This window comes from Triticum urartu, chromosome 4A (assembly GCF_056163025.1).
Source record: "Triticum urartu cultivar PI428250 chromosome 4A, HENAU_Tu73, whole genome shotgun sequence".
Lineage (NCBI taxonomy): Eukaryota > Viridiplantae > Streptophyta > Magnoliopsida > Poales > Poaceae > Triticum > Triticum urartu.
In genome coordinates, this window is record NC_141876.1 from 202823544 (window position 1) to 202841107 (window position 17564).

General features: G+C 44.6%; 1 protein-coding gene across 1 annotated transcript in view; it reads right to left on the reverse strand.

The window, feature by feature from the left end:
• Positions 1 to 17564, reverse strand: part of LOC125551648 (transcription initiation factor TFIID subunit 4b) — a 40202-nt gene that overhangs the window by 6222 nt on the left and 16416 nt on the right. Inside the window, exons 12-13 of the mRNA XM_048714919.2 lie at positions 12148 to 12219; positions 11800 to 12058 (exon numbers count right to left, since the gene is read on the reverse strand). Of these exons, the coding sequence (XP_048570876.1) occupies positions 11800 to 12058; positions 12148 to 12219 (331 nt within the window). The remainder of the gene's footprint in view (positions 1 to 11799; positions 12059 to 12147; positions 12220 to 17564) is intronic.

The following is a 17564-nucleotide window of genomic DNA, read 5'->3' on the forward strand; positions in this document are numbered from 1 at the left end:
GCACGCGCCCGCGGCACATCTGGAATATTATTTTATAAGTGGGATAAAAATGTTCTCGGAATGGGGTGAAAGTTGGCGTGCGGTCTTGTTATATTGTAGGTAGACCGCCTGCCAAATTTCATCGCATTCGAAGTATGTTTGATACCCCAACGGATAACTATAGCAGCACTATAGCTGGATAAAACGTCGAACGATTTTGGTGTTCCGAAATCCGTGCCAAGCTATCCTTCTTCACATCTCAGCACAAACCCTCTCTTTACCACAGTCACAACCCACCTAAGCTCATCTTACCCCTTCCACCGGAACCGTCCGATCGTCATCGAAGGGTCCAAAAACCCCCTCTAACCCCAAAACCTAGCCTTCCCTGCTATAAAAGGAAGGCCTACTCCTTCCCTAAATGGAACCCTACTCATCTGCCTCGAAATCTATGCCCCTCCAACCACTAGCCGCCACCCACAGCCTCTCTCCCTCCACCACGCCAAGCAAATCGAGGCCGCCTGAGCCCATCCGGGCCCGGGTCACCACCGCTGCTCCCCGCGCATGGCGCTTGAGCTCCTCCGCCACCTCGCCGCGCGGCCACGCGCCTCGCCCGCCCTCACAGCTCCCTGTCACCGCGACCTCGCCACCGCTCGCCTGACCCCGCCACCACTGCCTCAACTCCGCCAGCGCCTGCCTCCGCCGCGCTGCTCCCCGCCGCCCAGACATTAAGCCTCTGCCTGCGCCCGAGCTCGCATCGCCGCCTCACCTCGGCGCCACCGCCGGCTAGATCCGGGGCCAGGAGGCCGGATACGCCTCCCCAGCCTCCCTGCGCACCGCCTCGTCGCCGAGATCACGCGGCCGTCGGTGCCCCTGCATCGGTCACCTACTGCCCCTGGACCCGCCTGCCACCGCCGAGGACCGCCCAGTCTGCCCCGAGCCGGCCTGTCCACGCTGACCCGCCCGGCTCACTCCGGTCCGCCCCGAGCCACGTATAACTGCCCCATTTTTTCTCTGTTCCACCCCGAGCTGGCCCACGGGCCGCAAGGTGAGCACCTCGCCTAAATCACGCCTAGTGCGCGATTTAGCTATCCCGCGCTCGCAGTAGAAACGCCCAAGTCCCTGGGTTTTTTTTCAACATCATATATGCATTTTGTGATGACCATAACGTTGTGCGTGTTTGTCCGATTGAAATGATTTATATATGCAAGTTGTTCTACTCTTCATGCTCTACATGTTAAGGTTCATGTTCATGTCATAATATTCGCTGCAAAACTGCATCCTGATGTTAACTGCTGAAAACTGTTAAAACATTCAAACTTGCCATGATGGTTGCCACTAATCCCTTGCTCATATGCATGTGATTCCTTCATGTGATTTGGTCTATGTTATGTGTACTTTGATGCCATGCCCTTGGTTGCCGTGTAGGGTTGCTGTAGCATGTCTCTTTCTTGCTCTAAAGTTGCCATCATGATAAAACTATCAATCTGTTGACAGAATGTTCCATTTCGTAAAAATCATAGTAATTAATCTATGCATCATATGAATCTGTGCCTATGGAGTAATTTGTAGAATGCCATGTCTACTACATGCCCATGTCTTTTTCATATATTAAAATTGCTATGCTTGCTGTTATGTGCTTCCCAAGACAGCATCATAATGTTACTGTTTTGCATTCCCAGTTTTTCACCAAGTCCCAATATGTAACAGAACATTGCATTTTGCATGGAGCATTGTAAATTAACCATGATGCTTATGAACCTGAATCTTAAAGATGAATTCAAGTATCTTATCTCTACTTTAAGTGCATATCAAGTTTGTGGCCATCTTTTCCTGTAGCATCATATTCTGTTGCTTGCAATATGCCTGGTTGCTGTTTTGGCAGATTGTTGTTATAACTTGCCTTGTGTATATGTGTTGAACCGTTGCTCCGTTTTGATCATGTCATGTTGCAATCTTGATTTGAGTGTTTGTGGTTGATGTTTGCATGCATTTTTTGCATCAATGCCATGTTAACTTGTTTAGCTCATATCTTCTACTCCGTAGCTCCGAATTAAATGATCCACATATGTAACTTGACTAGAAAAACGTGTGTATCATCATGGTGCACTTTAACTTGTTGTTTAACAACTTTAACATTGTGTTTAATTCAGATCAGTAGCAAATTTAAAATTTGCATATGGGGATTTTCCGGAATTGTTATGTGTTGTTTCCGGACTCATTTAAACTTGATTTGATGTGGGGTTCTTTTATGCATCTGCCATGAGTAACAACATTTAACCTTGACATGCATCATACTTGGTTGTGCATCGTGCCATATTTATGCTTGTGTGTTTACCTTGTTGCTTGCTTCTTTCCGGTTGTGTTTCTTCTCGATAGTTCCCGGTTTCGTTACGATTGTGAGGATGCGTTCAACCATGTTGGCTCGTCTACTTCGTGGACTCAATCTTCTTCCGAGCGGCATTTCAGGCAAGATGACCATTACATTGGGTATCACTTTTATCTTTGCTTTGCTAGTTGTCTTGATGCTATCGCTATGTCGCGCTACCTAGCACTTCTTTGTCAAGCCTCCCAAATTGCCATGATAAGCCTCTAACCTTTCCTCCATCACAGCAAACCGTTGTTTGGCTATGTTACCGCTTTGCTCAGCCCCTCTTATAGTGTTGCTAGTTGCAGGTGCAGTGCAGGTTGTTCCATGTTGGGACATGGATATCATGGGACATCACAATATCTCTTATTTACTTAATGCATCTATATACTTGGTAAAGGGTGGAAGGCTCGGCCTTTTGCCTGGTGTTTTGTTCCACTCTTGCAGCCCTAGTTTCCGTCATACCAGTGTTATGTTCCTTGATGAGTGCTCCTAACACATGTGGGTATATGGGGACCCCCTGACCAATCGCTTAGGAAAGAACTCTTCCAGCAAGGCCCAACATTGGTTTTAAAATTTGCCAACATAATAATACTGAATTAATTAATTAACTCATAGGGCGTCATGAACTCGAGGATTCTTTGTTCCACATAATACAGGGGGGCAGTGCTGATGGTGCTTGTCCAAACTGAGCGATGTACGCCGCCCCCTGGGCAACCAGGATCTCAGCCAACCCAGCGTCTTGCCCGTCCAGTGTGCCCTGAGAACCCTGAGAACGAGATACGCGCGGCTCCTATCCGGATTTGTCGGTACACCGGGAGGTCTTGCTGGTTTAGTTTTACCTTTGACGAGAGGCATGTCCACCGCAATTCCTTATCATAAGCATCGTGTTCTCCATGGTGTGAGGATGTTCCATCGAATGCGCGTGGGAATTTATAATGGACCACTTGGAGCACCCCTGCAAGGTTAAATCTTTTCGAAAGCCGTGCCCACAGTTATGTGGCGACTTGGAAATTTATAATATCCGGTTGTAGAGAACTTGACACTAAACCCGAAATAAAATACACCAACCGCGTGTGTAACCGTGAACGTCTCTTTTCGAGGGAGTTCAGAAGAGAACACGGTGGGGTTATGATTGACTCGTAAGTAGTTCAGAATCACTTATTGATCATTACTAGTTTGCGACCGTTATGCATAGTTACTCTTCTTACTCTTGTACTCGTAAGTTAGCCACCATACAATGCTTAGTGCTTGCTGCAACCTCACCACTTAATCATTCCATACCCTTTAAGCTTTGCTAGTCTTGATATCCATGATAATGAGATTGCCGAGTCCTCGTGGCTCACAGATTACTACAACAACAGTTGCAGGTACAGGTAATGCGATGATCTAACGTGAGAGTGATGCTTGCTTGTTTTGGAGTTCTTCTTCTGCTTCTTCTTCGTCGATCTTGGGATAGGTCCTGGTCGGCAACCTGGGCTAGCAGGGTGTCATTCGTGTCTTTTTCGTTTGTTTTCATCTGTAGTCGGATGTTGCTCTTTTGTATGGTGTTTGCTATGATGTATCCATGTGGCAAGTGTATGTCTTGTATGTATCCCCATTTGTGTTGTACATGGTACGATGTAATGATATCCACCTTGCAAAGCGTCTTCGATGTGCGCATTTATCCTTGGTGGGACCTTCGAGTTCCTCTTGCATATTTCGTCAAGGCTCAGGGAAATTGGTAAAAGAAGATATAGCAAAAAAAGAGTGAAAGAAAAAGATACAAGCTTATAATCAAAGAGTTGAGCATCATACATATTTGTGACAAGCATACTTGGGATAGGAAAAAGATACGCTTGATCTTGTAGTTTGGTGCACAAGTGCGAATCTAGCCCACGAGAGCAATCAAACTAGCGCCTCTCCAAGTGTTGCACAACACGAGCTTAGTCATTGCTAGGCAAAACTTGAATGCTCATTCCTTGTTTGCACAAGACCTTGCTCTATCTATCCTCTTTGATCTACTTGTATCATATTTGCAATCTTGCTCAACATTTTCAACATCTTGATTCACATGATATTGTGTCACCATTGCACCTTCGGAGTCTCATTGGTGCAGTGCACCCAATGGTCATCCCCATGGATTCTACACCAACACGCACCAAGTGGACCGATGACAAGAGCCCGTGCACGTGCCATTGAAGATAAGGTTAAGTCACTCCTTGAACTACCATTTCCTACATGTGAGGCATGGCTACTACCTAAACGGAAGTCCTATGCCTATTCGGGTACCAAGGAAACAATCATGAAGAAGCTCAGAGCAAAGGCCAAGCTAGCACAGAATCAGAGCGGAAGAAGTACCAAGTGGAGCTGCTGAGAAACTACAGTGACCGGACATCCAATGAATCCACCAGACATCCGTACCACACAAAGAGGGTCGGCGAGGAGCATCCAAGGTCAGGACATGCTCCAGCGACCGAACATCCTGTGCATAACGGAAATCCGGCGAAGGAGCTACGGAAGCTGGGCCAACCTGACTGGACATCCGGTGCTACCTCGAGTGACCGGACATCAGGTAGCTGCCTACATGCAAAACGAGCCAAGTGGCCTTGTATCTCTCTCTCCCACCTACCCTATCTCACCTAGCACTATATATATTTATATCCTAACTCCTAGTTAGGGTTAGCAAAGCATATTAGACTAAATCAAGAGAGCTTTGCTCATTTACCCCCTCCCCATTGGAGAACAAGGCCTTCTTTGGAGAAGAATCCCAAATGATTATAAAGACCTCCCATCCTCTTGTGGATTGGAGAAGACTACCCCCATCAAGACCTCATCTCTTCTTGGATTTGGAATGAATTTACCATTGCTACTCTTTTCACTTTGTTGTTCATGTACCTTTGTGGATCGCTTGTGTGTTTGCCTTGATAGTGGATGTGTAATTGGATCTTGATTGAGTGATTCCCCCTTGTGTTCTTGAGTGTCCTCTTGATCCACTCTAACAGACATCCGGTCCACTACCGGGCATCCAGCACTTCAACAAAAAATCCACCAAATCTTCCACAATTCCGTTTCCATTTCGTTTGTGGTTCTTTGAGCTTGCGGTTTTCGTTTCCTAAGGTGTTTCAGCTACATAAGGATGGCTACATTATCACCATCACCACCATTCTTCACCGCCAATGAATTCTTCAACGACAACGACCAATACACCCTTTGACACCTCAACCGGAAGCAAGGCCGGTTACCTCTCCGACCACGACGAAGGTATCCATTCCGTCACCACTTATCTTCCCTTGCCGTTGCATTGATAGCCCCGAGCCTTTTGCGTACCATACCCACTGAGACTAGGGATTTGAGTATTGTCAGGCCACATTACTTGTGCACTAAAGTGATACGCCATCTTCCATATCTTGGTATCTTCTTGTGTGTCATAAGTTACTCCCGTGCATATCTTACATACTTATCTTGCATATTGGCTCAAGCATCAAGCATAGTGGTAAAGGAAACATATAAAAAAACAAACTTCTAAGCAAAAGAGAAAGACACCGAGAGCTTATAAGCAATAATAGCTTTTAGCATCTCACATACATTACCTTGTGTTATTATCTTGGTATTATACATACTTACAATGACATATTTGGGATAGAAAGACGACAAGTTTGCTCCTATATGTTCATGCACAAGTGCGTATCTAGCCCATTAGACCAATCGAGCTAGCGTCTCTCTTGCATTTGTGCAACACGAGCTTGGCCATGGAAAATCATTTTTGCTCATTCCTTGGTTGCACAAACCCATCTATCTATCCATGTGTGTGTTCTGTGTTCAACACCTACTATTGATCTATTTGCATCACATTTGAAATTTGTGAATCTTCTTCAACATTTTCAATATCTTGCTAACCATTGCATGATTTTGTGCCACTTATCCTCACCAAGCCACTAAGCTTTATTGGGTATGAGTATTAAGATATGGTACCAATTTCACTATCTTCACATTTCACATTGAGCGATATGAGATACATTCTCAACTTTGGGAAGAGATAACTTTGGTATTGCCTTCTCATTTTCTTACACTTGCTCAAGTCTTGTGATGGATAGGCAAGGTACTTCATCTCCGGTCTTTGATGACCAAGACACGAACGACTACGTCACTGAGCTACACCACTTTGGATTTCAACGCGTTATGAATGATGCAAATGACGCCTTGAATGCTCGCATCGAGAACCTCGCCAACAACCTCCGACAATCCAAAGCTTGGAACAGGGACTATCTCAACGCCAAGATGGCTACGCAAATGGATGAACTTCGAACAATGATAGCCAGCCGCAAGTCTTCATCATCTTCGACTTCATAAAGGAGAAGACGCTCAAGTAGCCATTCTTCGAACCTTTCATCCGACGCAAGTACACTACGACACTGTCCCATCTTCAGAGGCGACCGCCAAGAGCCTCAAGCGTCAATACCTATCCAAGGCAATGGATTGCGAGACCGCATTCTCGAGCATGAACGACGTCATCGTGAAGAGGAAGATCGCCTTCAAGCGCCAAATACATCAGGATGACGAACGATCTCAAGTACAATAAGACCGACATTGACAACTTGATGAACAAGATGTCTGGCAAGAAGAAGAACGCCGCGTGGAGCAAGCAAATGGAGCGCACCGAGCTCTCCTTGAAGCTCAATATAACCTCCAATAGCGCAATAGAAGGGTAAGAGAAGAGGGACAAGAAGAAGCTCGACGTGAGGAAGGACATGAATTGAGGCACATGGCTATTCCACCTCGTCGTCCTCATGACGCAAATCTTGGAGAGCATGAAAACATTCGACATCCTCCACGTCACAAGCAACGCCAACCTTGCAACAATCTTGGACATGAACATCGCTTTGGCAAGCTAAAGTTTTACAATGCCAAAGTTCTCTGGAGGCACCGACCCTGAAGAATACCTCACATGGGCACTCAAAGTGGACAAAATCTTCCACCTACACAACTATGATGAAGCATAGAAGATCGCAATGCCCTCTAATGAGTTCAATGAATACGTCCTCATTTGGTGGGAGCAAGTCATTGACCAAAGAAGAGAACAAGGCGAACCCGCTATCACCACTTGGGATGCCATGAAGCAAGTTATGAGAGCAAGATTTGTGCCTACACACTATACTCGGGATATCTTTAAAAAAACTCCAAATTCTCAAACAAGGCATAAAATCCGTGGAATAATACTATAAGGAGATGGAGACTGCAATGATGAGAGCAAATGTCAAGAAAGTCGAGGAGCAAACAATTGCAAGATTCTTGAATGGCCTCAATCACTCAACAAGTACCGACTTTCAACCATACTCCAACCTCCTCAAGCTAGTACACCAAGCTACAAAAGCGGAGCGCCAAGTGCAAGATGATATCAAGTACTCCAAGTACTAGTCATACACTTCCAGACCCTTCGACTCCTACCCAAGCATCTCCAAGTGCGGCGCCTTACACTCAAGATACACCCACTAGTGGTGGTCTTTCAAGCTCCAAGTCGCCGACGATATCATGAAGTCGTCCTCCTACTGAAAGCACCTACAAGCCACACGCTTCTACATCTACAACTCCTCCAACGGACCCCAACACCAAGACAAGTCAAATTCAATGTTTCACTTGCAAAGGACGAGGCCACAAGACCTTTGAATGTCCTACAAGAAGAACCATGATCATGACCGTGGATGGCGAGTATGACTCCATTAGTGAAGAGGAGTTTGAAGCATTGAAACATCTGGCTATGCACCGCCAAGTGAATGAAGCGAAAGATGCTCAAGTTTATTGTGACAATGATACGAGCGTGGCTTTCGTTGTCTCCAAGATTTTAACACTTGAACAACAAAATGATGTCGGCCAACGTTGTCACATTTTCCACACCAAAGCGGGCATTCAAGGACAATCCATCAAAGTAGATGGAGGAAGTTGCCACAACTTGGCAAGCGAAGAGCTTCGTTTCGAGTTACACCTCATCAAGAAAAAGCACCCTCACCCATAAAAGTCCAATGGTTGAGCGACTCAGGGACTATCCCAGTGGAACACACCGTGGAAGTCCCGTTCAAGATAGACGCCTATGAAGACACATTGGAGTGTGACGTTGTCCCCATATCCGTGTCACCTTCTCTTGGGTCGTCCTTGGCAATATGACCGCGGAGTGATACATAGTGGACGCACGAACCATTATAGCTTCAAGTGGAAGGGCAAGGAGTACATGCTTCATCCTATGTCGCCAAGCCAAGTCATCGCCGACAAACAACAAGCTTTGAACCATCATTGATTATCTAGTGAGGAAGAGAGCCACCATAAAGTGAGTTAGCGCCACAAGCCAGATAAGAGTGCCCCCATGATGACTGATCAAAAAGACTTGGTGCTATTAGCCACGAAAAGAGATTTGAGGGATGCGGGTGAAAACCCATCAAATGTTCTTCACTTTGTACTCTAGTACAAAGATGAGATCATTCAAACTAATACTTCAATATCTTCCTCTTGCTTTAACCCATGTTTTGCAGCAATTTGAGGACGCCTTTCCATTCGAGTTACCACCAAGACTATCTCCTCTACGAGGTATCGAACACCGCATTGACCTCATCCCCGGCGCCCCTACCGAACCGACCTCCTTACCACGTCAACCCCGAGGAGACCAAAGAAATCGAACGACAAGTTCAACACCTCTTCATGAATGGGTATGTACACAAGAGCCTTGGTCCTTGTGCGGTTTCGTGATAATTATGCCTAAGAAGAATGGAACTTGGCAAATGTGTTCTGATTGTCGCCCATAAACACCGTTAGATCTCGACACCCTATACCACGTCTTGATGATCTGCTACATGAATTGAGTGGTGCTACTATATTCTCTAAAATTGATCTTAAAAGTGGCCATCACCAATTTCGTATGCACATAGGAGATGAATGGAAAACCGCTTTCAAAATCAAATTTGGTCTATATGAGTGATTAGTCATGCCTTTTGGCTTATCCAATGCTCCTAGTAGCTTTATGCGATTGATGAATCGTGTGCATAGAAAATTCATAGGTACGGTGTTGTTGTACAACTTCTTGACGAACTAGTCAACGTCGCATTCTTCTCCAAGCTTGATTTGCGAGTCGGCTACCATAGTGTGAGACCGAAGGATGAAGAGAAGATGGTATTCAAGAACACAGTGTCCGTTTCCACTTTCTGAGTGATGACATATGGCCTCACCAATGCGCCGACCACTTTTCAATGCCTCATGAACACAATCTGCACTGCTTACATCTGTAAGTTTGTCATCATCTTCCTCGGCAATATTTTAGTTTACAGTGCTAACATCCAGGATCACGAGAAGCACCTTACGCATCGTTCTCGAGCTCCTGAGGCGTCGTCAACTTTTCGCCAAGATGAGCAAGTGCTCTTTTGCGCAACCTCGCATCAAGTATCTCGGGCATGTAATTTCCAAGGACGACGTGGCGACTGACACAAGCAAGACGAGCGCGATGAAGGCTTGGTTGGTGCCCAAGATCTCCATTAGACTACACGGGTTCCATGGCCTCACCAGCTACTACAGGAAATCTGTGCCGCACTACAGCATCATCGCTAAGCCATTGACGCGGCTGCTCACAGAGTGCTTCCCTTGGAACGACAATGCGCGGGCAACTTTCAACCTCTTGAAGATGGCGATGATCACCGGACAATGCTATGAGTGCAACTCACACGGTGTTGGCCAAATCGTGTTGTTTATTTGTAGCTTAGGTTTTCAGCCTTCCTATTGTGACATCCCGACTTAATAGGAATGACAGACTACTCATGTCAATAAGGTGCACCTTCCATCCGAAAGGAACCTCAAAGTTAAGCGTGCTTAGCTTGGAGTAATTTGAGGATGGGTGACCGACTGGGAAGTTGATCACAGGTGCGCACGAGTGAGGACAATGATCTGTGGGGTCAGTCTAGATCCCAGGCGCAACAGCCAGGAACTGGTGGGTGAACCGATGGGTTTGGCCAGGGCGTTACAATTGGTATTAGAGTCAACCCTCACGGTAACACCGGCGTGTGCGGGTCAGTGATGCGTATATGGGGCACATGTCGATGTTGGTGCGTATATGGGGCACATGTGGATGTTGGCACTGGCGCGCACAGACATGCCAAGAGAGAACGGGTCTGCTGAGCCGACGAGGACATCGGTTCCTTTGAGGGGGGTGTATGTGATATCCTAGCTTAATAGGAATCATAGACTACTCAGATCAATAAGGTGCACCTTATTTTTTGAGAGCCCATCCGAAAGGAACCTCAAAGTTAAGCATGCTTGGCTTGGAGCAATTTGAGGATGGGTAACTGACCGGGAAGTTACATACCGGATGCTCACGAATGAGGACAAAGCGCGCAAGAAAGACTAGTGTTGGACTTTAGGACCAGACTAAATTCCAGACGCAACGGCCGCGAACTGGTGGGTGAACCGGTGGGTTTGGCTGGGGTGTTGCTCCTATGTAGTTCTTTCCTCTTCTCTTATTTATTTTTAGTATCTTCTCTTGTTTGTTTTTGCTTGGTCTGTTGGCTGGTTCTAATCGTTTGCTTACATTGACATTTCTTCTAATATGAAATGATGCATGTCTCGCGAGTGTTCGAGAAAAATAATGCGGTATGATGCCAGCCAAACCTTCTCTTCCTCCAGGGGGCGTTGAAGAAAAAAGAATTGTTCGCAACAACCTAGCCACATTAGAGGCACACTCATAACCATGGCGCTATCATGGGAAATAACCACTGATGGCAGTGACCTGTTTGACTAGACCGTCCAGTTGGTCAGTAACCACATTTATGTGAATGGTCAAAGTCTACATCTACTCCCCAAGCTGTGCCATGGTCATATTGTTTGTGCCATCAGAAGCCATGACACGTCCTGGTAAGGTAGAGACGTTTCATTGGGGGAGACAAAAAAAGTGGGTGGGGCTGCTGGCAATAGAGGTTAATAGGAGATATAGGGTCAGGACAGGGTAGGGGGTAGGTATACAGAACGAAGGAGAAGGAGATTGTGCAGGAGACAATCAGGAAAGGCAGGAGCATACCAGAGAATAGGGTGCGGATAAGGTTGATTGATCGACTGCTTACATTTGGAAAAGAATGACATCCCTCTTTTATAGACGAATCAACTAACCTAATCCTATAAGATAACAACTCTAATAGATAAGATAGACACTTCCTAATTTAACCAATAGGTCCTTACTAATATAGTATACCTAATAACAGTTAGGTACTCTCTCCATCCGGAAATACTTGTCATCAAAATGAATAGAAGGGAATGTATCTAGATGTATATTAGTTCTAGATACATCCCTTTTTATCCATTTTGATGACAAGTATTTTCGAACGGAGGGAGTACCTGATAGGACTCGGGACTAGTAATACCACTAGCAAGACTTCTCAATTAGAACTGACTCACTAGCAAACACCAGGACCAAGCATTGAAAAATAGCCAAAGGATCACGAGCTTACCAGGACCAAGCATTGAAAAATAGCCTCGCTTTTCAATTTCCTGCTGTTCTCTTGAGCCCTTTCCAGCTTTTGGTGAAAGCTTGTGAGGCGACATGGTACCTGGCAGTGAGTCAGAAGAACCATCGCCTCCTTCACCTCTCAGTTTATTTTTTTCAGCTAGCAATTGCCACTTTGAAAGCATGTCATCTCCCCCTGCTGCAACTCGCACAGCAGCATTTGCAGCTGTTGTTCTCATTTTATCATCTTCCTCCTTGTAAGTCTAAAATGCATGTAAGATCATACACATCTCAAGTACATAATATCTATGTACAGAATAATCATCCGAGACCTGAAAGTGGAAGAACTAACCTTAGCATGCTTTGATGTTCCACGGCTCTCAGCCTTGTCCTTTTCTGAAGAAACAACTGAATTGTCATCTCCCTGCAGTTACGAATTTGGTCAAACAACACCTTAACAGTCCCATACTATCAGAAATTATACAATGGATGCCTGATTCTTTCCATGTAACGACTTATTGATTAATTAAACTGAAAGTCTGCAGTGCACACACAAATTGTACTGCCATATTTCTGTATAACTGCTACAGATGTCCCACGTTAACTGATGCAACAAACATTGGATAGATCTGACATTGATGAGGAACAATAGATGAGAGAAAAACACATGCCAGATCTGTTTGGGTACTTCTAGACACTTCCACTCTAGTGTAGTATTTCTTTTCTTTTCTATCCTACCTACTGTTTTCTAGAGTCTTCTAGTTGTGAGTAGCTATGAGTAGAATGGTGAAACTTAAATAATGTTTTCTAGAGTATTCCAGCGATAAGTAGAAGTATGTGAAGGCTTCCCAAAGCCCTATAAATAGAGGTCCTCACCTCTACTTTGAACGGAGACTATGTACCCACTACCTATAATAGAACTTGTTGATCTCATCTAAGATCTTGGAGTAGATCTTGTGCTCTGGGAGTTCTGGATTGAACTCTTGCTGCCATATCGGCCTACATTCGCCTCTAGAGAGATATCTAGCGCAGCACGTTGAAGTTGTTCCTTCAACACTTGTGTTGTACAAATTGTAGCAGCAAGGTGGAGTTGCTCCTCCACAACCTTTGTGCTGCTTCAGGTGGCATCAGAACCTCATTGACCCATACTAGTTCTTGCTGTCCTCTTCGAGAGCAGCCTGCAGCAAGCAATGGAGCAATTGGAGAAGAGCAACAAATCAAAGAGCTGCGTGAAAATCTTAATCGGAGATTTGACCAGCTGGTTGAGATGATAAGAAAGGATGTCCCCCCTGCTACCAATGAAGGAGATTCATCTAAAGAAGAAGAAGATGCTCATCAAAGAAGAAGGAGAGGTAATCTTGGAGCAAGACCACCACAACAATATGTTGTTCAACGTGCTTCAAGAAGGCCAATTTTATGTTGAAGCTTCTAAAGGTGAAGAATATGATGATGCCCTTGAAGAACCAGATCTCTACGCATATCGGAGAGTACCCAACCCTACATATGCTAGAGATACATACAAGGTGAAAGCTGAGATCCCAACTTTTAATGGAAATGTTGATATTGAAGGGTCATGGAGGTTATGAAGTGGAGACTTTCTTTGAGGTCATGGAGGTTCCGGAAGACCGTAGAGTTCCTTTGGTCACATACAAGCTGAAAGGAGGAGCCGGTGCATGGTGGCATCGCGTTCAAGAAGAGCGCAGGCTGAGAGGAGAACCTCGCGTGAGAACTTGGCGGCAAATGAAAAGTCTCTTGAAAGGGAGATTTTTGCCCGCTAATTATGACCAGATCCTATTTATCCAATTTCAAAATTGTGCTCAAGGAAATAGGACTGTTTCAGATTACACGGAGGAGTTTCTAAGGCTACAAGTGAGGTGCAACCTTGCTGAAACTGAAGATCAACAAGTTGCAAGGTACATCAATGGTCTCAACGATGCTATTCAAGATCGATTGATGATGCAACAAATCTGGTCCATTGATCAAGCACAAGCTCTAGCCTTAAAGGCCGAGAGGTCTGTGAGGACAAGAAAGGCAACTAAGGCTCCATATCATCCATATCCTCATGCCGAAGGCTCGTCTAGGAGTCAGCATAATAGTGGAAGAAAAGATCGCTCCACCGACGACCCATCCAGAAGCAAACTAGAGGCAAGGGTAAGTCCAATGAAGGCCCAAAATGCTATAAATGTGGTGAAGAGGGACACATATCCAGCGGTTGCCCACTAAGGAAATTTGTTAACACAACTATACATGATGGTGAAGGCGATGAGGAAGAATACGAATCTGAAGATGCAGAGGGATAAGAGGTTTGACAAGAAGAAAGTGAAGAGGTGGTATGTGTGATTCAGCGTCTCCTATGTTCCACCCCCCAACCTGACAACACACAACGGAAGAAAATATTTGAGAGCAAATGCACGGTGAATGGCAATGTATGCAAATTAGTGATTGATAGTTGCAGTTGCTACTTGGAAGGTTTGTTTTAAATTGTCAACGAACAAATAAATTTTTTACGGGATTTTATTATGCGTTAGTAAATAGTAAGATGAAGAAAAATGCGATATACTAGCTACAATAGCGCCTAAGGGCCCAAAAATTTCTCAAATAGGAATTCTAGGATTCCGTTCTTTTATCACATTGGGATGTTTTGAATTCTTGAATAAACCAATTCAAGAACAATTGGATGCCGACAAAATCATCAAAGAGTGGCATTCTTTATTTCGATTCAACAGTGCCAATAGCTTCTGGATGTTGGCTACTTATCTCCCAGAAGTTGGTGGACCATTTAAAGCTTCATACTCATGATCATCCAAACCCCTACACTATTGGGTGGATCAAGAAAGGAGTGAATATGAGGATCACCAAACAATGCAACCTGCCACTTTCTTTGGGCAAGCATTGTCGCTCAAATGTGTTGTGTGATGTGGTTGACATGGATGCTAGCCATTTTCTTCTTGGGAGACCTTGGCAATTTGATGTGGATACTACACACAAGGGCAAGGAAAATTCTTACTCTTTCATTAGGAACAAGAGAAAGATCATTATTCTACCAAACAAAATTGACGGTAATATCTCTAAGGACGAGGGGAAAAGTATGCTAACTATCTTCCACACCTCTAATGAGTTTATGGAAGACTTGAAGGAGGCAGATTTGTGTGCTGCACGTACTGTAAAAGGAGAAGAGCACCCGGCTGTTGAAATTCCAGCAAAGGTACGTGGCTTATTAGCAGAATTTCATAACATACTTGGGGAGCACAAGACCTACCGCCGATGAGAGGGATTCAACATAGAATCGACTTAATTCCGGGAGCAAGTCTTCCTAATCTTCCACACTATCGAATGAGCCCAAAAGAGCATGATATATTGAAGGAGAAAGTGGAGGAATTGCTGAAGAGGGGGCACATTCGAGAAAGTATTAGCCCATGTGCTGTACCAGCCCTACTCGCGCCAAAGAAAGATGGGTCTTGGCGCATGTGTACGGATAGTAGAGCCATTAACAAGATCACCGTAAGGTATAGATTCCCTATTTCCCGTCTGGATGATATGTTAGATCAGCTTAGTGGAGCAAGAGTGTTCACAAAGCTGGATTGTGGATATCATCAAATCCGTATCAGACCCGAGGATGAATGGAAAACACCCTTCAAGACAAAAGAAGGGTCGTTTGAATGGCTAGTCATTCCATTTGGGCTCTCAAATGCACCAAGTACCTTTATGCACTTGATGAATCAAGTCCTTCGACCCTTCTTATCCCACTTTGTTGTGGTCTATTTCGATGACATCTTGATCTATAGCAAAGATGAGGATCAACACTTTGATCACATTCAAAAGGTGCTAGAAGTACTAAGGGAAAATGAGCTCTACGTCAACTTAAAGAAATGTGTTTTCCTGCAAACACAAATTCTTTTCCTAGGACTCATCATAGCATGTGACGGTATTCGTGTTGATGATTCTAAGATTGAAGCAATCCAAGAATGGCCAACTTTGAAGACCATTTCTGAGGTAAGAAGTTTTCATGGCCTTGCAACTTTCTATAGGCGATTTGTGAAGAATTTCAGCACTATCATGGCACCAATTACTGAATGCCTGAAGAAAGGAAGGTTTCAATGGATAGAAGCGGCTGAAGCTAGTTTCGATGAGATTAAGCAAAAACACAAACTCCTGTCTTGGTGCTACCTGATTTCAACAAGACTTTTGAGCTGGAGTGTGATGCAAGTGGAGTAGGTGTTGGAGCTGTCCTATCTCAAGAAAGGAAGCCCATTGCTTTCTTTAGTGAGAAGTTAAGTGAAGCTAGGCAGAAATGGAGTACCTATCAGCAAGAATTGTATGCCGTTTTCAAAGCGTCAAAAACTTGGGAAGTCTATTTGCTGCCTAAAGAGTTCATTGTTTATAGTGACCATCAATCTTTGAAGCATTTCAGAAATCAAAAGCATGTTGACCGCATGCTAGCAAGATGGGCAGCATATCTGGAGAGGTTTAACTATCTCATCATGCATAAATCTGGAACAACTAACCGAGTGGCCGATGCTTTGAGTCACTGTGCAAGCCTCTTGACTTCTTTTGAGGCTGAACTTCCAGGCATGGATCAAATACAGGAGTTGTATGAGGATGACAAAGACTTTGGCCATGTTTGGGTAAAGCACACAAGGGGCCAACCATTAGGTGATGACTATTTGGTGCAGGATGGCTATCTCTTCAAAAATGATTGTTTGTGCATCCCAAGGAGTTCTCAGCATGATAAACTAATTAGAGAACTCCATTCAAGTGATCTTAGTGGCCATGTTGGACGGGGCAAGACTATCGCTAACCTGGAAGCTCGCTACTTTTGGCCACAACTAAAGATAGATGCTGGAAAGTTTGTTCAGCGATGCCCCATATGTCAAACCTGCAAAGGCCAAGTCGAGAACACGGGGTTATACATGCCTTTGCCTGTTCCTATTGCTCCATGGGAGGACATCTCTATGGACTTCGTCTTGGGCTTGCCAAGAACAAGACGAGGAAGTGATGTTGTATTTGTGGTCGTGGATAGATTCTCTAAGATGGCTCATTTCATCCCATGCCGCAAGACAACGGATGCTCATCATGTCGGAAACCTATTCTTTCAAGAAGTGGTCAAACTTCATGGAGTTCCAAGGTCCATTATCTCAGACCGTGTTAGCAAGTTTCTTGCTGCATTTTGGCTCACTTTGTGGAAACAATTCAACACTGAATTAAAATTTTCTAGCACTGCTCATCCACAAACAGAAGTGGTGAACAAGTTTTTGGATAATCTAATTCGTTGCATTTGTGGAGAAAGAAAGGGGCAATGCGATTTGGCTTTATCTCTTGCAGAGTTCTCCTACAATAACTCAAAGCATAGATCCACAGGAAGGAGTCCTTTTTCCATTGTCTACACTAAAGTTCCAAAGTTATTTGAAGAGATTTGTGGTGCTTTGGAAGCACAAAATCAGAAATATAAACAACTTGCTGATTGCAAAAGGAGGCCAAAATCATTCCAAGTTGGTGATAAGGTGATGGTCTACCTCCAAAAAGAGTCTGCCTATAGGTGTTAAGGGGAAGCTTAGGCAGCGAAGGTATGGGCCCTTCTCTATCATGAGGAAGATAAATAATAATGCTTATGTGATAGATCTTCCAAGCGACACAGGCATATCCAACACTTTCAATGTTGCGGACTTGACTATCTACCATCCAGAAGAAGCGCTCTATGACGATAACTCGAGGGCGAGTTCCAAACAACCAGGGGAGAATGATGAGGAACAATAGATGAGAGAAAAGGAA